This window comes from Solanum dulcamara, chromosome 2 (genome assembly GCF_947179165.1).
Source record: "Solanum dulcamara chromosome 2, daSolDulc1.2, whole genome shotgun sequence".
Taxonomy (NCBI): domain Eukaryota; kingdom Viridiplantae; phylum Streptophyta; class Magnoliopsida; order Solanales; family Solanaceae; genus Solanum; species Solanum dulcamara.
Window position 1 is genome coordinate 61,957,351 of NC_077238.1, and position 12,658 is coordinate 61,970,008.

The 12,658-nt window shown below is 30.1% G+C and overlaps 1 protein-coding gene and 1 pseudogene across 2 annotated transcripts; one reads left to right on the forward strand and one right to left on the reverse strand.

Moving 5' to 3' along the window:
- Nucleotides 1-1,641: 1,641 nt before the first annotated feature.
- Nucleotides 1,642-1,787, forward strand: LOC129881310 (U1 spliceosomal RNA; annotated as a pseudogene).
- A 4,942-nt stretch (nucleotides 1,788-6,729) lies between these two features.
- Nucleotides 6,730-8,733, reverse strand: LOC129880614 (protein CYSTEINE-RICH TRANSMEMBRANE MODULE 6-like). Of its 2 annotated transcripts, none has more exons than XM_055954709.1 (3): nucleotides 8,514-8,733; nucleotides 8,287-8,422; nucleotides 6,730-6,971 (listed from the first exon to the last, which is right to left on the reverse strand). In XM_055954709.1, exons 1-3 carry the CDS (start codon nucleotides 8,542-8,544, stop codon nucleotides 6,926-6,928), a joined length of 213 nt encoding a protein of 70 aa, XP_055810684.1. In that variant the 5' UTR covers nucleotides 8,545-8,733; the 3' UTR covers nucleotides 6,730-6,925. The 2 variants fall into 2 exon arrangements, with proteins under 2 accessions (XP_055810684.1, XP_055810683.1); XM_055954708.1 differs by having other exon boundaries at nucleotides 8,287-8,428; nucleotides 8,514-8,668.
- Nucleotides 8,734-12,658: the final 3,925 nt, after the last annotated feature.

The following is a 12,658-nucleotide window of genomic DNA, read 5'->3' on the forward strand; positions in this document are numbered from 1 at the left end:
TGATAATTCCTACAAAGGATATATGCAATATTTAAATTCTCGATGTAGATGTTATATAGTGATTATGAGTATAATTAATAAGATCATCCGTCGACAAAAGAATCACCCTAAGATGATCATCCTGTGGCTATTGAAGAACAAATTAAATAAGATTAGTTCTATTTCTCAATCTTTTCAACCTTGCTCTTGGACTTATGTTTGCAGGGAACGTACAACATAAAATTATAGAGTAAATAAAAAATAAACTTTACGTTTAATCGAAAAATAAAAAAATAAAATAGCAAATGATAAATGATAAATAAAATTAATGAATAATGAATAAAATTTTTCGAACAATAATAATGCAATAATAAGTCTAGATTAAGATAGAAATTAAATGAAAGGGTAACTCTTTTTGTATTTATAATAAATTCTTAACAAACAATATAATTTGAAATAAATTTAATAACATTCCCACGTAAAAGAAAGACTAAAATATGTATGTGTGTGCTTCTAGGGTCACTATCATTTTATATATTTATTTATTTTTTTCACTCGATCTTTGGAGCCTGCATTATATTCTCGATTAAATTCAAATCGCACGCTCCCAATAAAATTTTATCCCTATTCAGATTTAAAACTCGAGACATTTAATTAAGGATGAATCAATTACATCACTACACCACGACCCATTGATTAGAGTCACTATCATCATTTTCATGAAATCACCATTTTTTGTAGCATTTAAAAGTCCATAAAATTTATCAAAATATGTAAGAACTACGAAGTCATAAAAACATAATCAAGGATAAAAAAGACAAAAGAATTTCATGTGAGGACTAAAAAAGGGGTATTCTGTCTTATATACAGCAGTAAAGTAAAATAATATACACACAACATTCTCTTCACTAATTATTTTTGATAGAATGAGCTTAGTCATTTACTCGCTTCATCCCAGTATTAAGTGTCATATTTCCCTTTTACATGCTAGTTCATTACGAAATCATAAATTTGCACTATTAATAATTATCATATTTCTCTTTTACAGGTTAGTTCATTACGAAATCATAAATTTACACTATAAATCTAGAACGTGAACTTAAAATTTTCAGGAACAATTTATATATAACAGTATTCTTATGTTTTATGTGATGCAAAACTATTCAACTTGTCTGACAAAAATATGGTGATAGAGCTTAAATAAATTTCATATATAGGTTGAATGTTATACATCGTTCTTAAGTACTTGTACCTTACTATAGAATATTTCACCTTATTTACAACTATGAATAATCAGATAGGGGCCAAAATGTGTATATCCGTAATGGAGAGTGGAGACCCAAACATAAATAATTAGCCATAACAACGATTCACTTGATCCAAACCCAAAAGGGAAGAAAAAGAAAGAGCTCATCCGTCAATTGGAGTTCCGTACGAAAAGTTATGGGTGTTTTATAAAATTATCGTGCAAAAGTTAAAAAATTATCTAAGTTTGTTAAGTCGAGTTGATCGCGCCGAGCCAGGCTGAGAGGAGGGTTGGCCTCGCTCTGGAAGTAAAAGAATAGGTCCATTGAGTAATTTTAGTCTTACCACATCGCCAGGTGAGAAAAGAAGCAAAGCAAAAGCTCTGGTCTAAGTAATGGGCTGAGCTAAGTGGGCAACATGCTTACTTGGATGGGATTAATGGACGATCAATAAGACCTATGGCCTAGATTGATGACCTCTATTGCACTTGGAGGGGTGCTTGTCTAAGGTCAGTTCGAGCGATTGAGCCTACATCATAATTTGTGAGAGTTGGGCCTGCCTAACTAATTTTATTCCTAAATGTTTCTAGTTTATTAAGAAATTAGTCCAAATGATTGTTTTGAATTGAATTTCACTGGAAAATGGAATGCTAATGATATGATGTGTTAAGTTACAAGTAAAATGTAAACATTTAGTAGATGGAAGCGTTGGGTTTAAGTAAGATGTGATTGGGAATGAGAATTGAGAAACGTGAGAGAATCAAGTGAAGAAAAAATGAAAAGTTATTTTTTCCTAATTGGTAAAAGAGATGAAAAATTGTATTTTTATATTAGGAAACACTTCATTTAGCTCTTAAGGATCGTTTGGTGCAAAAAATAATAATTCAGAGATTAGTACTGCGAGGATTATTTTTTATCGAGTGTTCGATCCATTGCTTTAAGCCTAATCTTGTGTTTGGTTTAAGACTCCACAAAAAACTTCTTTCCAATTATACCCTTGCATTATTATGAGATTTTTTGTTTCATGTAATTGGGTCAAAGGTAGATAACTGTCGGACAATATATTTTTTTGGGGGCCTTCTAACTAACTAGGAGAAGAATAATTTTGTCGCCATGTTTGCTATTTTCTCACTTGAATTATTTGAGGATAAATAATATGTCATCTTAATAAATTGATCACTCACAAAATATCAATTTTCAATTTAATAAATATAGACCATCTACTTTTAAAACCGAAAAAACGTAAACAATAGTAAAATCGAATAAACTATCTATATTTACACATAAAAATTTAATATGGAGTTAATATATTAAAAGATCACTCAACTTTGAGAATTTTATTTAGCAAAATCATTGAACTTTATTTGTATCAATAAAATCACTCAATTAGGCTTTTGTATCAACAAGATCACTCAACTAAATAAATTTGACATGGAAAAATATTTTTTTATATTATGTAAGTATGAACCCACAAATAAATAAAATTTAAAAAATCCATTAAAAATTTTAACGGATAAACTTAACTAGTAAAATAAATATTATGATAATGCTATATGTTTAAAATTTACAGTGTATCATCATTGGTGCTTTTACTGGGGAAAACAAATGTTCGGTGCTTTTCTACCAATTTTTTTTAATTAAGTAGGCGTTACACAAGAACGCATAATGTTGTTGCAAGTTTGAATAAATATTATTACAAATCAAAGAAGAATTTTTTTTTAATGATATAATATCCTTCTTTATGTTGATCAATTTGAATGTGTTACTCTAGTAAAATAACACTATATTTGAATGGTTTATATTATTTATCTAATTTACTGTATATTAATTATTTAGCAACAAATAAATCTTTCTAAATAATAAAATTTGTAAGCTAATTTATTTAAATAAATTTACTAGTATAAAACTACAAATATAAAATATACACCAAGAAAGTGAAAAAAATGATTAAACGAATTTGAAGGGTGTTTTTGTCTTTACACATATTAATCACATGATATTAAATCTTATGTATTACTAATACCACCAAATGAAAGGTATAAGTTATACACCCTATAATATCATGTATAGTGTATAACTAATACAGGTATTAGTTATACATAAGCCTAAAACCCCTACAAATACTAAATGATATCATACATAATATATGAATTATTTCTCCTAATACACCCTATCAAACGACTCCTTAAAGGGTTAAATATAGGGTGTTCCCTCACGTCGTTGTCGTCGTTGCTCGCTCGGCTCGGCTTTGGCATTGGCATTGACAAATGATGTTAGTAATTGATAATTTTTTAGACAAAATTTATTTATCAATTTCATTAATTAATTTTTTTTTTCTTAATATGACCAAATTATTTAATTATGAATTAATAAATTTGAGGAATTAATTTAAATTAATTAATTTGTGAAATAGAATTGACTAATTAATTTGCGGAAAGAAATTAAATTTAAATTTGCAGAATTATTTTGAAAAGAAGTTGTTCCTTTCGAACATACATTTCTTTTCCAAAAGACCTCATACATGTTTTGAACAGATGAATCTGTTCTGAAAAGGTGAGTTCGCACTTATTGTTGGCTATAAATAGAGAGACTTCCTCTTAGTTTTATGCATCAAATTTTCTCTTTTTTCTGCATATATTTTCTTACAAATAAAGTAGAGTCTTTGTATGATTTTGTTACTGACTTTTGAGTTCACAGAGTTATTGACGTGTGAGGTACCACTACTTTTTTAATAGGCACATCTGTTTTATCTTGGGATGAAATAATCCACAATCTCGGATACAATGAGGGGGGTAAATTCCTTGAGGACACATAGTGAATTCATCAACTCGGACATTTTTTCCTTTTCATCTTAAATGTATCTCTAGTTTACTATTTTGAATACAAAAGATAATAAGCTTAAGGAATTTAATATTTTTTTATTCTGTATTTTTTTTAATTTCTGGAGATTCAAGTCTTTTCATTTCTACTCCGTTTGAATTTGAAACTCATTTGAAGTCATAAAAACTTCGTCAGCATTCAAATTTCATTCGATTGACGATTTGAAGAATATAAAAATTTCATTGTTAACTAGAAACAATTTGTATAAAGATTCAATCTTTATTGTTAGTATTCATTGTATGTCTATTTGTGACAAAAATGACTAATTTAAATAAATTCAATGTTGAAACGGTGAAAGCTGCATCAACATTACTACACCTCCAAATCGTGTAAGTGCCGCCCCTACTATTGCACCGATTGAAAAGTTCAAAAAGAATTTCAACATTTATTTTAAGAGAGGACAGCAAAAGATGTTTTTGTACTTGACTACCATAAGTCTGCAAAAGTTCATCAGTGAGAACGTTCCTATCTTGTCGGAAGAAACTCCGATGAAGAGCGCTTCTTAGTGACAGAAGATTCGAAGCATTCAGATTTTTTATGCAAAAACTACATTCTGAACGGCCTACAAGAGGATATGTATAATGTGTACAGTAACATGAATACCTCAAAGAAACTCTACGATGCTTTGAAAGAAAAGTACAAAGCAGAGGATGTCGAATGAAGAGATTAATTGTGGCAAAGTTCCTGCACTACAAGATGGTAGACAGTAAAATTATTGTTACCCAAGTTCAGGAGTTACATGTTATAATCTATGAAAAGTTCAAAGGAAAACTTATTTATTTAAATGCAGTTAATCCTTACTTACGAATCACACAGTTTTCATGCATATGTTTTAAATAATAGTCATTCCTCATTCATGTGGGGAATTGTTGGGTTTAAGTAAGGTATGAATTGGGAAATGAGAATTGAAAAATGTGGAAAACCAAGCGAATGAAAAATGAAAAGTCATTTCTCCCTCATTCGAACAAGAGAGGAAAAGTTTTGTCTTTATATGAGAAAACACTTCCTTTAGCTCTTACGGTTAAGTAGATAGTGCCCCCTCGAGCCGTTGACGTCATCACTCGCTCGGCTCAACTTTGGCATTGACAAATGATGTGATTGATTGATAATTTTTTAAACAAAATTTATTTATCCATTTTATTAAATAATTTTCTTTTTCTTAATATTAATTCACCGATTTTTTTAGTTATGAATTAATGAATTGACGGAGTTAATTAATTTACGGAACGAAATTAAATTTAAATTTGCGAAACTGTTTTAAAAAGGACTTGTTCCTTTCGAACAAACATTTCTTTTTCCGAAATAGTTTTCTGTATCGAATTTTCTCCTTCAGCTGTATATATTTTCTTACAAACAAAGAAGAGTCTTTATGTGATATCGTTGCTGAATTTTGAGTTCGCTGAAGTAATTAAAGTGTGAGGTACCGCTACTTTTTTAATAGGTATATTCATTCTATCATAAAAGAAAATAATCCACAACCTCAAGTACAATGGATGATTAAATTTTGTAAGAACACACAATAAATTTTATGAAATCAAATATTTTTTCTTTCTTTTCATTTTAACAGTATCTCTAGTTTACTAGAAGATAACAGGAAATTGTACTTTGTAACGAGCAATTTTATTACTTCTGACTGCCACAAAAATATGGAAGATTTGCAAAGATTCAAAATTATCCTTAAATGTTGTGAACCTTTTGTCATGGGATCAACATGAGTAAAATATTTCATAGTGTCATTAAATATTTATTAAATAAAAATATCATTTTTTTTTTGAGATTGACAAAAACAAAAATGTCCTCGTGTTTTATGATTCTATCTTGTAGAATTAGAAAAGAGATGTATTGACATGTATAAATAATTTTATCTTGTAGTGTTTTCCAAAAGAAATATAAAGGAGTAGGTGACAAAGAGGCTATTCTGTGATGCATGATCAAATATAGACAATAGTAGCGTAGATTCTACTATTTCATAAAAGAACTACATAATAATCTGTTTGGAAAGATCGGTTCAGTCCATCTTCAATGAGAAATTGACATTTATAGTGATAAATAATAGGGAAAATTTTACAAATAATCATTATAATGAATTTAATTAGACGTCTTAGCTATAATTTTTATATTTACGAGATGTAGCCATAATTTAAATTGTCTCCTTTGTATAATTTGCGGGTGAATTTGCATAATTCGTGGGTATTTTTATATAAACTCAAAATAATAAATTTATACAAACACAAACATCTGAACTTTAAACAATTATACAAATTATATTATACAAAAATATATTATATAAAAATTATACAAATTATATTAATCAAATTTCGAATTGTAACATTAGTGAGAATCCTAAATTAGATAAACTATAATTATATTTATTATTTAACTAGTATATATTTTATTATTCACATAATTTTTCCTTTTTTTTTTCAATCCTTCCGACCAAACCTAAAAATAGTCACCATCAATATAAAATGGTTGATTTAAGCATAAAATATGCGTTACGCATTTTCGTGTTGGCCTACTTGACCAAACCAGTCCCTATCCAACTTGCGTGGCAATATCTGTCTGTCAAATAATTGAATTACTGGATAAGAACAATGACGTAACGATTAAAACAATTGACAAGCAGTTGAAACACTAAACAACCAAGAACGCTAATTAATTAAACAATATTTCAAAACATATACTATATGTTTAACGAATGTCATCAAAAGGAATGTTAAAATGAAACCCCAAATAAATTATACAACAAGAAATTAAAAAAACATAACATTATAACAAGAAATAAAAAGCAAATCCACTCTGAGGGAAAATGGCGTCACTTGTTAGAAACAAGCATCCAAGACACAGCAGCAACACAAGGCAGCACAACTGCAACAAAGCACAACAAGAAAATGTTATTAAGGCGCGGAAAAAAGAAGCTAATCAATTGAAATATTCGAGCATGAAACAAGTAAGAACTTTTTTTTGGTTACTTTAAAAAAAATGAGAAAGAAATAAAATTAAAAGAACAATCCCAAAATGACACCCTTGTAATTCCAATGGTGAAAGAGAACATGCAGATTTCTTTATAATTTGTATGAGATTTTAGTTATAATTGTCGAACTCTCTCTAAGGGAGAATCATTTCACTAATACCCTTATTAACCTTCATTCAACCTTTGCTCAAATTCTTGAAAATGATTAATCAAAATAAATGAAAAAAGTAGTAGTCAAAATTATAGTGTGCCCACTGACTTTTTTTATTCTTCTGATGGAAATAAAAGTTGTCTAATATGAAAGATTGTGGCTAAGAAATTCTTCCAAGGGTATAATTGCAAATTTCTTGTAAATTGTTTAACTTTAATTTTGTTTTGACTAAGAAATAAGCTCTATCCATTAAAAACTGGTGCATAATATGAAATCTTGTGAGTTGTGATACAAGATAGTTTGTTGACATGAAAGATCTCAACTGTGAGATAGAAAATATAAAAAAAATTAAAGGAAAAACTAATTGGGTGAGACAATAGTTATGTGGGATTTTTTTTTTGTCAAAATATTAACTTAAAGTTTGGGGATCCAATAGAGTAAAGATTTGATATTAGCAAATAAGGTATTGTTTATTTTATTTTTTATTCGATATAAAATAATATATACATTTCTTCTCATAATTTATATGTGTTAAATATATGATTTCAAAATAATAAATCAAACGTGTATTATTTTATTTTCATATTAATTTTAACATAAATAATTACTCTTTAAATAGTTATCAAATATTATATCACTTATACATTAGATTAATACATGAATAAATTATAAATTTAGTAATTACCAAAGGACCCTAGAATAAACTTTTCCCATATTGTTCTCCTCGAGAAAAAGACCTTTGTTTGCGAAAGAAAGGAGATTCGACGGGCAATTCTTTTTAACTTTAGTAATTCTCATACGAAAAAAAACTAAAAACATGGAAAAAGATGATTTTGTCTTAAAGTTCATCTTTATCGCCCAATATTCTAAGATATGACCTTTCTTATAAGATCGATAAAAAATAATTCAAGAAATTGACTAATAAAACGCAAAAATATTTTGCAAAGTTATATTGGGAATAGGGAAAGACGATTACAAAATGAGAATTGAACCACCGCCAATAAAATTAAAGTTTAGATGAAAGTGGGATAAAATTTTCAAAAGAAAAGAATACTAACCATCCTTTCCAGAAGCCATCACCTCTGGATTGAGTAGTGAGTGTAGCAGAGGAATCGGCTTGTACATCTCTGGTTGGATAACCAGCCGGCGGTGGAGGAGCCACAAAAGCACCTGCCTGCTGCTGTGGTGGATAGCCTGTTCCTGCAAATATAATTTATTTAACAAATTAATTACTCCTGCAATCTTTGTTCAAAACAAATTAACAAGTAAGAACCTCGTAACGCACCTTGAGCCTGGTTTTGGTTGTAGCTACTCATGTTAAATAAATAAAGACACTTGTATTCTTCTTTTGAAATTAAAGATGTAAATTAAGTAGGTGGAGATTTTGTGATATTTTTTGTGTATGCGTTTCGGTGTGTGTATATATATATATATATATAGTTGTTGGAGTTGGAACTTGGAAGGAAGAAGAGGAGGAAAATTCACAAAGTAGAGTTGTTGCAGACAATAAGGACAAGACACGTAACGTAACACGCTAATTAACACCTGCTACATTTATCTATTAATAACTATGTTATGTTTATTCTATTTCTATCAATACCAATTTATGTAAAAAGTACCGTCATACACCACAATTTTTTTAGAATAGAAAACAAAAATTTTAAAAATTTATGGATTAAAATAAATAATAGATATGTATGTGTGTATAAATTTATAAACTATTACTTTTTTCATTTTAATTTATATGAGTTAGTTTGACTTGACATAAAATTTCAGAAATTTTTTTGAAATTTGTGAACTAAAATGAGAAATAGATATTTATGTGGCTAGAAATCATTTCATTAAGGGTAAAAAAGATATTTTAAAATTAAATTGTTATTAAATATAAAAATGTGTCATTATTTTGGAACTGACTAAAAAGAAAAATAAATCATATAAATTAGGATAAAGGAATTATTAAATGTATGAATATTTATGAAACTGACTAAAGAAAATATTCATATAAATTAAAACGAAAGGAGTATCAATTTTTCTATTTGAAAAAGCACATTCAATGCTTATTAAGAGAAAATATTTAGCTTATATTTTGAGTTTGTTATCAAATTTAGCTCATATTTGTGATTAATATCTTTCATTTATATATTTTTATAAAAGTTATCGCGTTATGCGTAATACTTTCTCCTATACATAATATTATATATTAAATTAAGAGCCGTAATATTCTATATTGGGTTGTATATTACGTAGTAAGTGGTTTACTTAATTATTTTATGGTCAATTATTCATAAGTTGTTTACTTAATTTGTACCTACTATATAAATTATAGGATATAAAAGAACTATTTTCAGTAAGAAAACTTAATCCCCTTTTTATAATACATAAATTGTGTTTATTCAACATAAATTACCCGTGTAAGAGAATTAAGTGAGCGAAATGCAATTTTAATAGCTTCTCATATGTTGAATAATTTTCCTTCTAGATAAGTCGTCTTCATTTCGAGAAAATCTATTAAAATTGGAGATAAAACTCCATTGAAGAACTGAACTGAGCTTCAATTGAAGCTTGGAGAAGAAGAAAGAAACGAAGAGGAGAATTGAAAGAGGAGAAAATATTTTCAATGTATTGAAAGTTAGGCAAAATGAATTGTACAGGACTTGGGCTAATTTATATACATCTAACTGGCTAACTAACTAGTTTTCAGTAATACCATAAATGCCCTTCTAACTAACTAATTGATTTAATTAACAAACTTTAGCTCAGCTGCACCATAACTAATTAATCTCAACATCCCTCCCCCCTCAAGTTGGAGGGGAAGAATTCACAGCCAACTTGCTCAGTATGGTAACATGCTTAATTCTTGTTAAAGACTTTGTAAACACATCAACTAGTTGTTCATTAGTTGACACATGATGCAGAGTAATAATCTCATCTTGCAGGTTATTCCTTACAAAGTGACAATCCACTTCTATGTGTTTTGTGCGTTCATGAAAGACAGGGTTTCTTGCTATGTGAACTGTTGCCTGACTGTCACAGTAAAAAGGAGTAGGAGTGGTACAAGGGACATCAAACTCAGTTAAGATTCTCCTGAGCCAGACAAATTCCCCAACAACCATTCTTATAGATCTGTATTCTGCCTCAGCAGAGGAAAAAGAGACTGTAGGTTGCTTTTTTGACTTCCAGCTGATTGGACTATTTTCAAGCATCACAATATAACCATTAACTGATTTTTTGGTGTTTGGGCAAGATGCCCAATCTGAATCACAACAAGCTCTAAGAGTGAAGTCAGGATCTTTTGATATGAATATTCCCAAAGTAGGATTAGTCTTCAAGTACCTAAGAACATGTATTGCTTCTTTAAAATGAGGTTCCTTGGGAGCCTGAATGAATTGACTCAAATGCTGAACACTGTATGCTATATCCATTCTAGTATTAGTAAGGTAATTGAGCTTTCCCACTAACTTTCTATAGTAAGTAGGATAACTGAGAAGAGGACCCTCAGCTGCTTGTAACTTGAGATTGCAATCTAATGGAGCTGTCACTGTAGTGTATGACATGCAATCAAAATCTTTGAGCAGTTCTGTAGTAAATTTCCTTTGAGATATTATCACACCATCATCTCTATACAGTAACTCAAAACCAAGGAAAAAATGTAACTGGCCTAGATCCTTGATCTTGAAAGTATTGTGCAAAAATGACTTTAGGTTGTTGATTTCTGTTAGATTTGTTCCTGTGAGTACTATGTCATCTACATATACTGCTACAAAGACTAATGAAGCACCTGACTTCTTGTAGAAGAGTGAGTAGTCCTCAACTGAATGAACAAAACCCCTTGAATATAACACCTCTGTAAGTTTGTCATACTATTGCCTAATTGCCTGTTTCAGGCCATACATAGATTTTTTGAGCTTACAAACCAAACCTGGAGAATCTTCTTCCAGTCCCTGAGGTGCATCCATGTAAACCTCCTCATGTAAATTCCCATGCAAAAATGCATTGTTGACATCTAATTGATAAAGCTTCCAGCCCTGCTTAATGGCCACACCAATTAAAGTTTTCACAGTGATCATTTTGACCATTGGGAGAATGTCTCAGTGTAGTTAATACTTGATTGTTGAGTGTACCCTTTCACTACAAATCTTGCCTTGAATCTTTCCACAGTTCCATCATCCTTATGCTTGATTTTATAGACCTATCTGCAACCTATAACTTTCTTCCCGGCAAACAAACTAACTAGATCCTAAGTATGATTAGCATGCAAAGCTTCAAATTCTTATGTCATGGCAACTTGCCATGCATGATTCATAGCTGCTTCCTCATAGGAATCAGGCTCTCTATCATGAGAAATGTTTTGCATAATTTACTGTCTATCAAGATCTAAAGAAGTAAGGGGAACTTGTCCGGTGTAAGTGAAAAGAGCACTGAGAGATAAAGAAGGTTCTGGCCCCTAATCTTTCAGTGAGGGAATGGAGTAAACAAATTCTCTCAAATGAGACGGTGTGTTATGAGTTCTAGAAGATCTTCTAGGAGCATGTATAGGTGATGGATTACTAGAAACAGGTGAGTGGTAAGTAGGAATAACATGTACATGGCTGTGTGAGGTGTTTTGGTCAGTAGAGACAACAATATCATCAGTAGGACTAGGTGAAGTGCTATGAGTAGGAGCAACATGTACATGGCTGTATGAGGTGCTCTGGTTAGTGGGAACAACAGTATCATCAGTAAGACTAGGTGAAGTGTTATTTGGTTCTGTAGCAACTACATGTGATGAATTTCCAGTTGGAAATTGACATTCATTTAAAGTGTTATCTATAGAAAATATAAATAGCAATTTAGCATTCACAAGTTTTATCACATAAAGAAAAGAAGAGTAATCAGGGGAGCAAGAAAAAGGAAAAACATTCTCATAGAACTAAGCATCGTTGGAGACATGTTGCTTTTTGGTGGCTAGATTAAGTACCTTGTATCCTTTTGTGCCAAAGGGATATCCAATGAAATTATGAGGTTGAGTTCTAGGTTCAAACTTGTCTTTGTGTGGTTTGAGGATAGTGGGATAGCAAAGGCATTCAAAGCTTTTGAGATGAGAGTAATTAAGTTATTTGTGGTGGAGGAGCTCATATGGACACTTATTATTTAGGGTAATAGAAGGTAACCTGTTAATCGGGTATGTAGCAGTCAAGAGGCACTCCTTTCAGTATTTTATGGGAAGGTTAGATTGATATAAAAGTGCTCTTGCAGTTTTTAATAAATATTTATATTTTCTCTCTACTATACCATTTTGTTGTGGTGTATAAGGGCAGGACTTTTGATGTAGAATTACTTTGGATTGGTAAAAGGTTAAGGATTCATGACTAGTGAACTCCAAGCCATTGTCTGATCTATTGGCTTTAATAGAGGTTTGATATTGATTCTCCACCATCTGGACAAAAGCTT

Bases quoted from the DNA above. Each gene is read 5' to 3' on its own strand.
- LOC129880614 (XM_055954708.1), bottom strand. From the start codon at position 8,544: ATGAGTAGCTACAACCAAAACCAGGCTCAAG. The intron at 8,429-8,513 runs GTGCGTTACGAG...TTATATTTGCAG, and splicing joins CAACCAAAACCAGGCTCAAG to GAACAGGCTATCCACCACAG. The intron at 6,972-8,286 runs GTTAGTATTCTT...GCTTTGTTGCAG, and splicing joins GATGGCTTCTGGAAAGGATG to TTGTGCTGCCTTGTGTTGCT.